The 16,544-nt window shown below is 44.9% G+C and overlaps 1 protein-coding gene across 1 annotated transcript; it reads left to right on the plus strand.

Annotated features, from left to right (window-relative positions):
* The first annotated feature begins 3,456 nt into the window (after nucleotides 1-3,456).
* On the plus strand, nucleotides 3,457-5,958 carry LOC140221396 (protein ALP1-like). Its single transcript, XM_072290982.1, has 3 exons — nucleotides 3,457-4,729; nucleotides 4,817-5,042; nucleotides 5,123-5,958. Exons 1-3 carry the CDS (start codon nucleotides 4,220-4,222, stop codon nucleotides 5,566-5,568), a joined length of 1,182 nt encoding a protein of 393 aa, XP_072147083.1. The 5' UTR covers nucleotides 3,457-4,219; the 3' UTR covers nucleotides 5,569-5,958.
* Nucleotides 5,959-16,544: the final 10,586 nt, after the last annotated feature.

Below are 16,544 nucleotides of genomic sequence, written 5' to 3' on the forward strand. Positions count from 1 at the left end.
GAGCATAATGGAGGAGGTGCTGCCTGTTACCTATCGGATTTGACAGATTTATTTCCTTATTCCTGGGCTGACCTGTTTGGCTGCACATGGAATTGGAAATCGTCTTTCCGGTGATTTCTGCAGGCTAATTTCCTTACCTGCGACACCTTCTGGACCTAAAACGAAGAAATCGAATCCATCTGACTCGCCTCCCCTCTCGACTTGCCTCCCTTCCCTGATGCCGCGCCGCCTCCCTCTCCCGACTCCCCTCCATCTCGACGTCGCACCCCCTCATCCGCCACCTCCTCCAGCACCCCCTCCTCGCCTCCTCCTGACTCGCCTCACCCCCGTGCTGCTGCCGCCCCCGACTCCGACTCCTCGAGCGCTGTGCCGCCGCCTCCCGCGCCACGACCCCTCGCGACCACCTCCTCGACAGTGAGGTAAACCTCCTCTAGTTTCCCTCCTCCATCTCGCTCTCCGCATCACCCCTTACTTTTTTCTTCCTCACCGGCTCACCCCTTCCCCTTGAACAAGCCGCAGATCTGCGGGGAGGCACCACCGGCAAGCAGGCTGGGAGCAGCGGCAACGGCGGCTGCCCCATCCACATCTCTATGGACGGCATCTTCAACATTCCGACTACGCGCGTGCTCTCCACTAGCAAACAATCCCTTCTGCCCATTCCCTGTGCTACTTGAGTCAGCAAAGAAACTACTAGTTAGTTGCATCATATTCTCACTGTCAAATTGGAAGGCCATTGCTCTTGCTCCTACTAGTAGACCGCACTTTCCACAAAATGCGACACACGAATTTGTTAATTTTGCTGTAATTCTGCTGTCAAATCGAAAGGCCATCCTCTTGCTCTAAACAGTTTCTGCAATTTCGTGCACTATCGATTGCTAGTGCTAATTACATGGAGGGCCTTTGGTGCTTCTCTGCTAGTGCTAATTATATGTGACATGCTCTTAGATTCTTCATCCTGTGTGCTGCCATTATAGTTTAAATTTGGTAGAAGCTGAAATCTCTTCGTAGATCATTATGTGCTGCCATTCTGATATCCTGTGGAGTTGCATATCAACTACAGTAATGCGAAAACTTGTCAGTTCGTTAAATAGAGATGTGACTAACTTTTCTTACAGTGAGATGACTATTGGTATCTCAAGCATGCTCTAGCAGTAGTGTAGGATAAGAGCATGCTCTTGCAGACCTAGTTATTTTGGACTAGCAGACCTAGTTCTGGGACTTGCTAGTCAATTGTTATTGACCGGTTGCTAATGAGGATTTTGAACCCAATTTAGACTGTTACATGTTTCCACCGTTAAAACCTTAGATATAGTTGCCGAATACTTTATGGCCAAGCTAATTTGTTGCTTTGTATGAGGTGGGGACATCTACATATAGAATACTAGTGCTAGAAGTTATTCAATTCTCGAATGCTGCCATTCCCTTGTCTTATAGGAAATAATGCTAGTATGTGTTTAATATCAATCGGGCTGTTTTTTGGAAAGCATGGCAAAATGTTTTAACTTTATTTTTTGTTAAGGGTAGTAGTGTATTTTCTTTTTGTGAAAGTCTCTTACTCCCTGATATTTTTCTCGAGGATAAATTCATTTTTAACTCTTTTGTTTAGAACGCAGAAAGGAATACACCATCAATGAATTTAATTGTTTTATAAAATTGGCAGTGTCACTGTCAGTTTGGTTTGTTTGTACATCGGCTTTTATCGTATAATATGTTTTAGCCTCCAATTATTTACATGCTGATTGTGTGTTGAAGCAATGATATTATTGATCTTAAATCCTTCTAGTGACGCAATACTAAACTGGTTTGTATTGCATCTGCTCTTTGATATAGTTGTTTCTAAATGATCTCAAGCATCTAAATCTATTTTAATAAATGGTTAGGTTCACGATGATTTGAATTATAATATTTAGGTTTGATACTGATGACATTCAGGTCCATCTACCTAAGCTAAATGCATTGCAATTGTGGGTCAAAAGGTGTACAAATTTGCCACATGGCCTTCTGCGCTTTTGAGTTATTTAACCTACCATTTTAACTCGAAAACCTCTTAGTTGGTGCATCAGGCAGCCCTTATCTAGCATTTAGTTGGTGCAGTGTTTTTATTTTTTTATCTTCTACAGCATTTCACAGTCTGCCTATGTTTCTGCTTAGTTTCGTGAAATAGTTTAGCATTTTGATGATAAATTAAAACATTCCTTTTTGCATATGTGCTTTAGATGCCTGACATCAACATAGACTTGGTTAATACAAGCATAGAGCAAATGAGAGAGATGCGTAGGAAGAAGAGAAAAAGAGTGGCTGTTTTATTTATTTCTACTATCATGAGCATGATTGTGCACTGGTATCAGCGTAAGAGACCTAGGCATATCGTTGATCCGGATGAAGTGGCTGAGAGAAATGTTGCTGGTCGGAAACAAATGCTAAGAAATCTGTACCAAGGATCAAATGTTTTTTGCTATGACAGTTTGTGCCTCACTAAGAGATCATTTTCTGACCTATGCGCCATCTTACGTGAGAGATACGGTATGTGTGATACCTTAAATGTGTTGGTAGAAGAAAAGGTGGCTATCTTTTTGCTTATAGTGGGCCATGGCACTAAGATGAGGATGATTCGTAGCTCATATGGGTGGTCGCTTGAGCCAATCTGCCGTCATTTCAATGAGGTGTTGAGAGGCGTTCTATCATTATGCCATAAATTTATCAAGCTTTCTGATCCATCAGCAGTAGAACCTGAGGATTCCAAGTGGAAGTGGTTTGAAGATTGCCTTAGAGCATTAGATGGTACACACATTAACGTTTTTGTGCCTTTCGCTGACCAAGGGAGGTATAGGAATAGGAAGCAACATATTACCACCAATATTTTGGGGGTTTGTGATCGTCACATGAAATTTGTTTACGTCTTAGCGGGATGGGAAGGATCGGCTTCATATTCACGTGTGCTACGTGATGCAATGTCTCGGGACGATGCATTTGTTATTCCAAGTGGGAAATACTATCCTGTAGATGTTGCATACACTAAGGGCGTGTTTGGAGTCCTGCAGCTGCGTGAACCTGGCTCACCGCGTGCACCCTCCGTCTGTTCGGTTGCCTGGTCCCCCCCGCGAGCCAGGCTGTGCGCGTGCACTAGAACCCCCTCGGCCAGGCTCTGCGGATACGAGAGGAGCGGCCGTTTCCGCCGGGCCTGGCTCCCGCGGTGCGACGGCGGGAGCGCGGGAGGCGAAAACTGGCCGGCGGGAGCTCGCGCCATTTCGCTGGGGTTACCTCCCCCTTTCGCGCCACTCACCGGCCATATATCCCCCTCCCCGCCGCCTCCGCTCCCCCTCGGTCACCATTCGTCTTCTTCGCTAGATCTGAGGTGCTCCCCTCTCCTCTCTTCCTCTGGTTTTCATGGATTCGGTTCATCGATTCGCGTTGTATTGATCCCCTACCTCCTTCGTTGCTTCGTAGGTGCTCTGGATCTGAGTTCTTGCGCAGGTAATCTGGTTCGCCTCCCCCTCCCCCCCCCCCGTGTTCTTGATCTCCTAACCCTAGATGCATTTCTGAGTGGTTTTTTTTCAAATCGATGCAGGGATCTCAGATCTGTGTTCCTCGCTTGGTTCGAAGGTACGAATCTATGTTCTTGGTTAGGGTTTTTTTTCCTGTTTATTTCTTTCTTTTTCCTAACGTATGAATCAATGTTGCTTAGGGTTGTAACGTATGAATCCCTGTTGATGCTGCCAGGTTGCAGATCTGCTGTCGGTTGTTTGTTCGTGTGCAACATTGTTTGGGTGCTTGCCGTCCTCCTTCGGTATAAGCAATCCTCCCCTCCCTCTCCACCTTTTCTGATGAATGCTGGTGCTATCGATGGTGATTGTGTGCGCTACAGATCTGATAATGCTATTTCTTCTGAGCTTATGTCCAAGTCAATGATGTTTTCTCTTTTAATCTGAGCATATGTCCATGCCAATGCTGATGCTTGTTTGAATCTGAGCACTTGTTCAATGCCAATGATGATATGCTGTTTTAATCTGAGCACTTGTTTGCTTCCAAGGATGATATGCTGTTTTTATCTGAGCACTTGTTCAATGCCAATGATGATATGCTGTTTTTATCTGAGCACTTGTTCAATGCCAATGATGTTGTCTCATTTTCCCTTTAATCTGAGCATGTGTTGCATGGCAATGAAGTTTGTCACTGTATTGCTGCTTTGGTAGTCATGGTAATTGTCTTGTTTGCTTAGATGGCTTTGGAGGACCAGCAACGCTTGCTGTTTGCCCGAGCTGCTGCTCTTATCACGGCTATGTATGCATTCTTCTTGACTAGGATAAGAATGCAACGTAGTTCAAGGCCACAGATCAGTTATGGCCCTTTGAGTGCCATGGATGAGGAACGCCAAAAGAACCTGGACAAAATTTACAATTGCACTGATATAGAGTGTGTTGCTATGCTTCGCATGAGAAAAGCACCTTTTTTTGCACTGTGCAACTTGCTTAGGGAAAGGCAGTTGCTGTCAGATAGCCTTCATAGTTGTGTTGAAGAGCAGCTAGCAATGTTTCTACACATTGTTGGCCACAACCAACGCTTTAGAGTTATTCACCAACATTGGAGAAGGTCAATAGAAACAGTGCATAGATATTTCAAGGAGGTCTTGTATGCTATTGGGGAACTTAGGCAAGAAATGATTAGAGCTCCATCTAATGAGACACCAGTTAAGATAAGCAATAGCCCAAGATGGTACCCATATTTCAAGGTAACAAATTTGTCATGTAGTTTGTAGGTTATTGCTGCATACTTGGGTGCATATCATGTAACATGCATCTATTGGGTTTTCATGTAGGACTGTGTTGGGGCAATAGATGGGACTCATGTATATGCTAGAGTGCCAGCAAAGATCCAAGCAGCATTTAGGGGAAGGAAGCACTACCCCACACAAAATGTCCTTGCAGCTGTTGACTTTGATCTGAAATTTACTTATGTCTTAGCTAGTTGGGAAGGGTCTGCTCATGATGCTACTGTTCTTGCTGATGCACTAGAGAGGGAGGATGGGTTAAGGGTTCCACCAGGTAATTAGCTGAATTGGGTACCTAAATAAACATTGTAACTTCATAACAATGGACTTAATGCATTTCTGTACTTGTTATAGGAAAATTCTACTTAGTAGATGCTGGATATGCTTGTCGTCCTGGATTCCTTCCTCCTTACCGTGGTACTAGGTACCATCTGAAAGAGTATGGTGCTAGGAACTACCCAACCAACCCAAGGGAGTTGTTTAATTTGAGGCATTCAAGTCTCAGAGTATCTGTTGAAAGGGCTTTTGGTGCTTTGAAGAACCGTTTTCGCATCATTGATAATAAACCATTTCATCCCTACAAGACACAAGTCAAGTTAGTACTTGCTTGCTGCATATTGCATAATTGGATACTTGGGCATGGGGTTGATGAGGTAGTTCCTACTGAGTTCTCATGGGTGCCCAACAATAATGGTAGTCCTGCACATGGGGTCCAGATGGATGACAATGCTGTTTGGGCTCAAAGTAGGGATGAATGGGCTGAACACATGTGGTCCAATAGGGGCAACTCTCACATCTAAGTTGTATCTGTTTTGTATTCTATGTTTGTTACTTATGTTCTGAGGCATTGAACAATTGCAATGATGATTTTACTTATGTTCTGAGGCATTGAACAATTGCAATGATGATTTTACTTATTTCATTACACAATATAGCTAAGGCATTGGACATGTGCAATGATGTTACACCTCTTTTGATACTACACTTGACCTGAGGCTTGAGACATTTGCAGTGATGAATTTATTTTCTCTGATACTTCATTTGAACTGAGGCATGAGACATGTGCAGTGATGAATTTTTATTCCTATTTTCCTCTTGAGTGCAATGCATATTGATGACTAAGGGCACATGACACATGCAATGATGTTTCCCCACCTATGTTATTCCTGTTTCTGAGTGGGGGTGTGGCAATTGGAAATAGGAATGGCTGAGGAGATGAATGCTGAGATCCTTGCTGATGATGAGCTTGTGTTCCCTGGTGGGGCTGTTGGGGCTGTTGGGGCTGATGGGGATGTTGGCCCTGTTGGGGCTGTTGGGGTTCCTCCTGGTGCTGCTCAGCAGAGACCTGCTATGAGGTGGACAGATGTGATGTCTGGATTCATTCTTCGCCGCATGTGCCAGCTGATTTCAACTGGTGTTAGGACTGATAAAGGTTTCAAAGAAGTCCACCTCAATCAGGTTGCCAAGGCTCTGCATGAGTTCAGTGGGAATGAAGTTACTGGCACACAGGTGTATAACCACTTGAGGAAGTGGAGGCAGAGGTGGGTTAAAATCTCAAAGCTCAGAGAGCTGAGTGGAGCCAACTGGAATGAGGACAGCTCAATGATTGTCCTTGAGGAGGAGCACTACAATGGCCACATCAAGGTATGTAGTAATGTTGCTGTTTCTTTATTAAATGTGTAGCAACTTAAGTATCTAACTTGAGTTGTGTTAATGCAGGCACATCCCAAAGATGCTGAGTACCTCAACAAGCCAATTGTGTACTACCAGGAGATGATGGTCATCTTTGGTAATGGTCAGGCAACAGGTAAGTATGCTATGGGGTCAAATGAGGCTCTTGGTAGTCCTTCTGAGTTTGCCTACAACCCATTGAAGCATGACCTGCCTGAGGAGCTTACTCCTGGAAAGCCTGAGGCAGCTTTTGTGTCCAAGTCAGACCACCTGTTGGAAGCAAGAGAAAGAGGTCCATGTTGTCAGATGATGATGTCCTTGTGTTTACTGGCATGACTGATGCAGTGAACAATGTTGCAGATGCTATACGTTCTACCAAGGTTGAGGATTCCCACCCTGACCTGTATGGTGCACTGATGTACATGCCAGGGTTCAGTGATGAAGCTCTAATGCTTGCATATGGTCACCTGCTTAACAATAAGGCCCAGGGATCTGCTTTTGTGCAGATGTCTCACTCACACCGTGTTCTTTGGCTGAGTACCTACTTGGCCAAGAACAACTACATGTGAGGGACTGGGCTTTGTTGTTGTGCTGTTCTGGTTGGGCAGTGACTCTTTTGGACGACCTGGTGCAGTTGTGGCTTCTTTTGTGCATACCTGTTGCCTGATCTGATGGTCTTTTGTGCAGCTGACAACTTGATGCATTCTTTTGGGATGGGGACTTGATCCTGTCTCCTGACTATATGGCTAACTGTAGCCTTCTACTTGCCTGACTTAGATAACCATACTGTCTGAGTTAGATATCTGAGCATGTGTCTATTGTGCCTATTGTGTCTGTTGTGCCTATTGTGTTTTAATCTGAGCACATGTCCATGCCAATGATGATATGCTTTTGATATGCTTCTTGTTGGTCCTCTCTGTCCATGACAATGATGATATCATATTCATATGGTTCTTATTTATCCTTTCTGTTAAGGTATTTTCTGTTGTTGTGCCTACTTCCTGGCTGTTTCATAAGTTGCTTGTGGCTCTTCCTGTATGCCAATGATGTTGTAGTTGTATCTGTCTGGTCTCTTGATCTTTTCTGCCTGTCTGATGAAAGAGTTCCTGATATGCTTCCTGTGGACCTTTGTAACCTTATAATGTCATCCTTTGTAACCTTCATATGAAATGCATGTTAATCTGAGCACATGTCCATGCCAATGATGATATCCTATTCATATGGTTCTTATTTATCCTTTCTGTTGAGGTATTTTCTGTTGTTGTGCCTACTTCCTGGCTGTTTCATAAGTTGCTTGTGGCTCTGCCTGTATGCTTGATGTTGTAGTAATGTTGCTGTCTGGTCTCTTGATCCTTTCTGTCTGTCTGATGAAAGAGTTCCTGATTTGCTTCCTGTCGACCTTTGTAACCTTATAATGTCATCCTTTGTAACCTTCATATGAAATGCATGTTTATATTTATATATGTTACTAATGTTTCATGAATTGTAGACATCTATGGCCTGGTATGTTGTTCATGTTGGCCGACAACCTGGAGTTTACTCCAATTGGGTTGATGCCCATGCTCAGGTCAGTGGCTACAAGGGGGCCTGCCACAAGAAGTACAAGTCAAGTGATGAAGCATTTGCAGCGTTCTACAGTCTTCAAAACAAAGACGTCAAGCCAACAGACTCACATGACCCTCCTAAGATGGAATTATGGAATGTTAAAGATGTAATTATAGTTGTTCAGTTTGTAATCATTGCTTTTTTGCTGTACAAGTTGATGTAATGTGGATCATGTTTGCAACTGTTCTTGTATTTATGGTTACCTCCTTGTGTTGAACAAGGCAGTGGTAAGAATACCACTGCATGCAGGGGGTAACCCCATACAATTGCATGCGACTAACCAAACACCATTCCTGCATCTATTATTTCAAATTTCGAGTACATTCAGTCAACCAAACAGCGTATCCGCGGAGCCTGGCTCATTCCATGCGCTCAACCAAACAAATCGGCGTTGCATGCGCGCGACCAGGCTCAGGGGAGCCTGGCTGGCTGGTACGAGCCAGGCTGGGCTCCTCCAGGACACCAAACACGCCCTAATGGACCGGGCTTTCTTGCTCCATATCGATCCACTCGCTACCACTTGAATGAGTGGGCTGCTCAAGGGCATAACCCATCCACTCCCAAAGAACTATTCAATTTGCGCCATTCAACTGCTAGAAATGTGATAGAGAGAACATTTGGGCTATTTAAGATGAGGTGGGTGTAGGGATACGAGGTAGGCTACGCTAGCGCAAATCAAAATTTCTACCGCGTAAAACCAGGAAGAACTGCCGTATAAGGATCACGGGATTACCACTCGACGCACTACTGGTGCGGAAGATGTAGATATGCGTCGATACAGTGAAGACGATCACGTAGTCGTACGTAGTCGATCACGTCAACGTCCAGCAGCTCCTCAGTAGCTCGTCCACGCGCAGCAAGATCGCCTCCCGTGCCGCGGCTCGTCGTCGGCTCGTCGTGGCTCGTCGGCGGCTCGTCCAAGTGCTGCAGGCGCAACACCTCCAAGGTATCCACACGTGCAGGGAGGAAGCGTCGCAAGCCGGACTGCTAGATCCGTGAGTTGCAACAGGCGAGGGCATGGGAGGCGCGGCAGGTGTGTTTCGCCAAAAGGTGTCAACCCTAGGGCGCCCCCACCCCTCTATTTATAGAGGTTCCTGACGGGCCTCTGGGTCCGAGGCCCATTAGTACTTCTAAACCTAATCCAACTTGGATCAGATCCGAATTGGGCTTCCAGCCCCTTAAGTGTGTGACCTATGGGTTCGGATACGTATAGACATGACCCGAGTACTCGTACTCGGCCCAATAGTCGGTAGCGGCCTCTAGCAAGACGTGCCAACTCCTATACGCACACGAAGATCATATCAGACGAACCATCACAACATAATATACATGCTATTCCCTTTGCCTCACGATATTTGGTCTAGCTTCAAGCCGACCGCTCTTTCTCGATCCTGGGATTCGGAATCCCTTTGTAGGTTAACTCTTAACCGTACGTAGCATGGCCATGCATTTTCGGATCCGATCACTCGAGGGGCCCAGAGATATCACTCTCAATCAGAGAGGGGCAAATCCCATCTTGATTGACCATGTCTCATAGCATTCTTCTTGACAAACCCGAAAGCTACCTTTATAACTACCCTGTTACGGCGTAGCGTTTGATAGCCCCTAAGTAGGACGATCCACATCTTGAATACATGCGACAATCTCAGGTCTAAGGACAAAGCGTATATGTTGTTTAAAGAGAGAACTACTTCTCGTGTTGGGTCAGTCCTAGCACATGTCTCCACATGTGTCCACATTATTAGTTCAACATCTCCATGTCCATGACTTGTGAAACATAGTCATCAACTAATACATGTGCTAGTCTAATATTCATGTGTGTCCTCACATGAGCTCCGACTAGGAACAACTTTAGAATAACCATACAAGTAAAGAGTTTCACATACAATTCACATAATTGCAAATCAATTCAAGTAGCCTTTAATGGATATTCAATGAACACAATATACAAATCATGGATACAAATGGAATATCATCATCTCTATGATTGCCTCTAGGGCATACCTCCAACAGTCTCCCACTTGCACTAGAGTCAATCTAGAAGGTACCTAATACCCATAGCTCTTACATGCGCATCATGCTTAGCCTGCGGGAGTGGTTTTGTTAACGGATCAGAAATGTTCAGATCCGTGTGTATTTTGCATATCTTGATCTCACCCCGGTTAACGAAGTCTCGAATGAGATGAAATCGCCGCATTACGTGTTTGTTCTTCTGGTGGTTCCTTGGCTCCTTTGCTTGCGCAATTGCCCCATTATTATCACAGTAGAGATTCAATGGGCTGGACGCATTCGGGAACACACCAAGCTCAATAAGGAAATTCCTTATCCAAACACCTTCCTTCGCGGCTTCCAAAGCCGCGATGTACTCGGCTTCTGTCGTAGAATCGGCCACCGTCTCCTGCTTGGAACTCTTCCAACTAACAGCACCACAATTTAGCGTGAACACAAATCCTGATTGTGACTTTGAATCATCTCTGTCGGTTTGGAAACTAGCATCGGTGTAACCTGTTACAACGAGCTCCTCCTCACCTCCATAGACGAGGAACATATCTTTAGTCCTTCTCAAGTACTTAAGAATGTTTTTCACCGCTGTCCAGTGACTCTCACCTGGATCAGACTGGTGTCTGCTTGTCATACTTAGCGCATATGAAACATCTGGGCGAATACTTATCATTGCATACATGATAGATCCAATAGCCGAGGCATATGGCACTCTACTCATGCGATCCTGCTCATCAGCAGTCGAAGGACACTGAGTCTTGCTGAGATGTATTCCATGTGACATAGGCAAGAACCCTTTCTTTGCCTCTTCCATGCTGAACCGCTTCAACACTTTGTCAATGTAAGTATCTTGGCTTAAACCTATAAGCCTTCTCGATCTATCTCTATAGATCTTAATGCCTAGAATATATGCCGCTTCCCCTAAGTCCTTCATCGAAAAACTATTTTTCAGTGAAGTCTTTACGGACTCAAGCATAGGAATGTTATTTCCAATCAGTAATATGTCATCCACATATAAGATTAGAAATACTACAGAGCTCCCACTAACCTTCTTGTAAACACAAGACTCTTCTTCGTTCTTGGTGAAGTCAAACCCTTTGACCACTTCATCAAAACGAATGTTCCAACTCCTAGATGCTTGCTTCAATAAATAAATGGATCTCTGAAGCTTGCATACCTTTCCAGCATTTTTCGGATCGACAAAACCCTCGGGCTGTATCATATACATGTCCTCAGCTAGGTTTCCATTCAGGAAAGCTGTCTTGACATCCATCTGCCATATCTCATAATCGAAATATGCAGCTATAGCTAGAATAATCCGAATGGACTTAAGCATCACTACGGGCGAGAAGGTCTCGTCGTAGTCAACTCCTTGAACTTGTCGAAAACCTTTTGCGACAAGTCGTGCTTTATAGATGTGAACATTTCCATCCATGTCCTTTTTTCTTCTTATAGATCCACTTGCACTCTATGGCTTTAACACCATCAGGCGGGTCAACCAAGTCCAAACTTGATTGTCTCCCATGGACTCTATTTCGGATTGTATGGCACTCTTCCATTTTTTGGAGTCTGGGTCCATCATTGCTTCTACATATGTCGCAGGCTCATCATTGTCCAACAATAATATTTCCCGCATTTCGCGGAGCCTTGCCGACCTTCGTGGTTGTGGCGGTGCTTCTCTTACCATGGGTATCTCAACTTGTTCTGCTATGTTAGCATCACTCATTGATTCTTGCCCGATCGGCTCATCTTGAACTTCTTCAAGATGCACTGTCTTTCCACTCTTTTCTCCTTTGAGAAACTCTTTCTCTAGGAAAACCCCGTTCCGAGCGACAAACACTTTGCCTTCTGATCGGTTGTAGAAATAATATCCCAAAGTTTTCTTTGGATATCCCACGAAAATGCACTTATCCGACTTGGGTGTGATCTTGTCCGACTGAAGTCGCTTGACAAACACTTCACATCCCCAAATCTTTAGAAAAGACACACTAGGAACCTTTCCAGTCCATATCTCATATGGTGTCTTAACTACGGATTTAGATGGTACCCTATTAAGTGTGAAAGCTGCTGTTTCTAGAGCGTATCCCCAAAATGACAACGGTAGGTCCGACTGGCTCATCATTGATCGAACCATGTCTAACAAAGTTCGATTACGTCGCTCGGACACACCGTTTCTCTGAGGTGTTCCAGGCGGCGTAAGTTGTGGAACAATTCCGCAACTCTTTAGATGATTGCTAAACTCGGCTCAAATACTCGCCTCCACGATCAGATCGTAAGGCCTTAATTTTCTTGCCACGCTGATTTTCAACTTCATTATGAAATTCCTTGAACTTTTCAAAGGTTTCAGACTTGTGCCTCATCAAGTAGACATAGCCATATCTACTAAAATCATCAGTGAAAGTTATGAAGTATTGGAATCCTCCTCTAGCCGTCGTGCTCATTGGTCCGCATACATCACTATGTATGAGTTCCAACAAGTCTACTGCTCTCTCAGGAAATCCTGTGAAAGGCGTCTTGGTCATCTTGCCTAGCAAGCAAGCCTCACATGTCTCGTATGATTCAAAATCAAACGAAGTTAGAAGTCCATCAGAATGGAGCTTCTTCATGCGCTTTTCACTTATATGACCCAAACGACAATGCCACAAGTAGGTAGGACTCAAATCATTAGGCCGAAGCCTTTTAGCACTTACGTTACAGATAGGTGAACCATCAAGATTTAAAACAAATAATCCATTCACAATGGGTGCAAAAGCCATAAACATATCATTCTTAGAGATCACACAACCATTGTTTTCACTCGCAAATGAATAACCATCCTTCATCAAGCATGAAGGAGACAAAATGTTTCGACTTAAACTAGGAACGAAATAATAATTATTCAACTCCATAATAAATCCTGACGGGAGGTGGAGTTGCATCATCCCGACGGTCAACGCAGCAACTCTTGCATTATTGCCCACGCGGAAATCAACTTCTCCTCTTTCCACGCTTCTACTTCTTATCATTCCCTGCATCGAATTGCAAATATGAGCAACCGATCCGGTATCAAATACCCAAGAATTAATAATTGTATCAGCGAGAAAAATGTTGTCTATAACATTAACAACAAGCGTACCTGAGGTAGAAGTACTCTTACTTCCGCCATTCTTCAATGAAGCTAGGTACTGCTTGCAGTTTCTCTTCCAGTGACCAAGTTCATGACAGTAAAAGCACTCTTTGTCTGGAGCAGGTCCAGGTCCAGCTTTAACCTTGGGCGCTGGGTTTGGCTTGGACGTACCAGCCTTGCCCTTCTTCTTCCAAGAATTGCCCTTCTTCTTAAAGCTAGGCTTGTTCTGTATAGCCATCACATGGCTGGCACTAGCGCTTTTCTTGATGTCAGCCTCTGCTGTTTAAAGCATGCCACACAGCTCATTCAAACCCTTCTCCGTCCCATGCATATGGTAGTTCGAGATGAAGTTCCCATAGCTAGGCGGAAGAGACGAAAGAATGAAATCAGTGGCCAACTCTTGGCCCAGTGGGAAGCCCATTTTCTCCAACCGTTGAGTGTAACCAACCATCTTGATTACGTGTGGTCCTACTGCTGCGCCTTCTGCTAGCTTGCTCTCAACAAAGGCCTTAGACACATTGAACCTTTCAGTCCTGGCCTGTGTTTGGAACATGTCTCTAAGCGCCATGATCATATCGTGAGCCTCATGGTTTGTTTCGAACTGCATCTGCAGTTCGGGTTCCATGCAAGCAAGCATAAGACAGCTTACTTCGAGGTTAGCATCACATGCTTTCTTGTAAGCATTCTTAGCAGCAGCGGGTGCATCATCAGCAGGTTCTTCTGGTAGTGGGTTGTCCAGAACATCTTCCTTTTTCTCAGCCCTGAGAACAATTCTCAGGTTACGGATCCAATCCGAGTAATTTGTTCCATTCAACTTGTCCTTCTCAAGGACCGAACGCAAAGCAAACGGTGTAGTGCTGCTAGGTGCCATTTAATCTACAACAAAGTAATGCAAAATACACTAAGACAAACGTATCCATGATAGAGCAAATCACATTAAACTATTTTAATAGAATCTACTCCCACTAAAATCAATATCCCTCTATTGAAACTTAGTGATTCAGGATCCACAACTAACAGGTCTACTAGTGAGCTTTAGCATCACCGCTAGCAAACAAGGTAGATCGGTAAGCAACTCTTGCTAATCATATCACATATGACTCCTGTTGTTGGGTGACATCTCTATGTCTCGGCGCCCAACCTTTATGCCCCAAGGTCCTTAACCGTTAAGATAACCTTGTTAAGCAAACCAACCCTTATGCGTGTAAGTGTCCGACACAAACCCGTCTAGTCAAGGAAAACTAGTGGCACCCTAATTTCATAGACCCACCACTAATTGTACAAGACATGGGACGGTGCAAGTTTTAGTTGGGAGGGCATACTAACTTAAACTTTTGTGAGGGATCGTTCTACTTCTAACATCACAGCATGCAGAAAGTAAAACATAAACAGAATAGCATTCACACAGTTGTGACACAGTATGGCCCGTTTTCATATGGTGATCTCCATCTCCATAGAACCTGTTCACCATGGTGATCTCCATCTCCATGTTCCATGTGCGCCATCCTCCTGGTGATGAGTCCTCCAAGAACTAGAACATGCTATTACGCCTAATAGCTAGTAAAGAAGCTAGTAATGAAGATTACATAGTTGCTTGGATCATCACAGATTGGTACGCAGACCATTAAATACAATAAAGTGACAACACATATGGCTCCTGCCGTGTTGCCGTACGCGCGACACGCAGGTCATGAATGAGTTACACACATGCATCACATACACAAGGGGCCATACTGATCACAAGATACATACATACATCCTGCAGAACAGAGTTAAGCGTCCTAACGTTCCAAACTTCGGATGCCCGAAACTCCATCTTCCAAGCCGAATTTGGGAAATCTAATTTCGCCAAAAACGGCAAAGCGGTTGAATTTCATGTGTAACTTTTTCTGTAGATCAATTTTCATATAAAATTCGCCCCGATCTGAGATCATACCGAAAAGTTACGGCTGATTTACCGAAGCATACGCATACGGCAAAAATCCCGACCCCGGTAGTAGATCTCATCTACTATTGCACATCTAATGCGCCTGGCGTATGACCCTGAATTTCGATTCGACCAATCATATTGATCTTCGCTCATTGCAGCTGGATTTACGTGTATCACTTAACTCCGATGGCGGAAACCGACCGGTAGGAGTATGTCGTTACACTACCATTGCAGCAAGGGCACGAAACCAGGACATAGATCAAACTGAAAACTAGCATATCTCCATATGCACACATCCCGAATCCAAAACTAAATAGCTACGGCTCTGATACCACTGTAGGGATACGAGGTAGGCTACGCTAGCGCAAATCAAAATTTCTACCGCGTAAAACCAGGAAGAACTGCCGTATAAGGATCACGGGATTACCACTCGACGCACTACTGGTGCGGAAGATGTAGATATGCGTCGATACAGTGAAGACGATCACGTAGTCGTACGTAGTCGATCACGTCAACGTCCAGCAGCTCCTCAGTAGCTCGTCCACGCGCAGCAAGATCGCCTCCCGTGCCGCGGCTCGTCGTCGGCTCGTCGTGGCTCGTCGGCGGCTCGTCCAAGTGCTGCAGGCGCAACACCTCCAAGGTATCCACACGTGCAGGGAGGAAGCGTCGCAAGCCGGACTGCTAGATCCGTGAGTTGCAACAGGCGAGGGCATGGGAGGCGCGGCAGGTGTGTTTCGCCAAAAGGTGTCAACCCTAGGGCGCCCCCACCCCTCTATTTATAGAGGTTCCTGACGGGCCTCTGGGTCCGAGGCCCATTAGTACTTCTAAACCTAATCCAACTTGGATCAGATCCGAATTGGGCTTCCAGCCCCTTAAGTGTGTGACCTATGGGTTCGGATACGTATAGACATGACCCGAGTACTCGTACTCGGCCCAATAGTCGGTAGCGGCCTCTAGCAAGACGTGCCAACTCCTATACGCACACGAAGATCATATCAGACGAACCATCACAACATAATATACATGCTATTCCCTTTGCCTCACGATATTTGGTCTAGCTTCAAGCCGACCGCTCTTTCTCGATCCTGGGATTCGGAATCCCTTTGTAGGTTAACTCTTAACCGTACGTAGCATGGCCATGCATTTTCGGATCCGATCACTCGAGGGGCCCAGAGATATCACTCTCAATCAGAGAGGGGCAAATCCCATCTTGATTGACCATGTCTCATAGCATTCTTCTTGACAAACCCGAAAGCTACCTTTATAACTACCCTGTTACGGCGTAGCGTTTGATAGCCCCTAAGTAGGTCGATCCACATCTTGAATACATGCGACAATCTCAGGTCTAAGGACAAAGCGTATATGTTGTTTAAAGAGAGAACTACTTCTCGTGTTGGGTCAGTCCTAGCACATATCTCCACATGTGTCCACATTATTAGTTCAACATCTCCATGTCCATGACT

The sequence above is a fragment of the Setaria viridis genome, chromosome 1 (assembly GCF_005286985.2).
Source record: "Setaria viridis chromosome 1, Setaria_viridis_v4.0, whole genome shotgun sequence".
NCBI classification, from domain to species: Eukaryota; Viridiplantae; Streptophyta; class Magnoliopsida; order Poales; family Poaceae; genus Setaria; species Setaria viridis.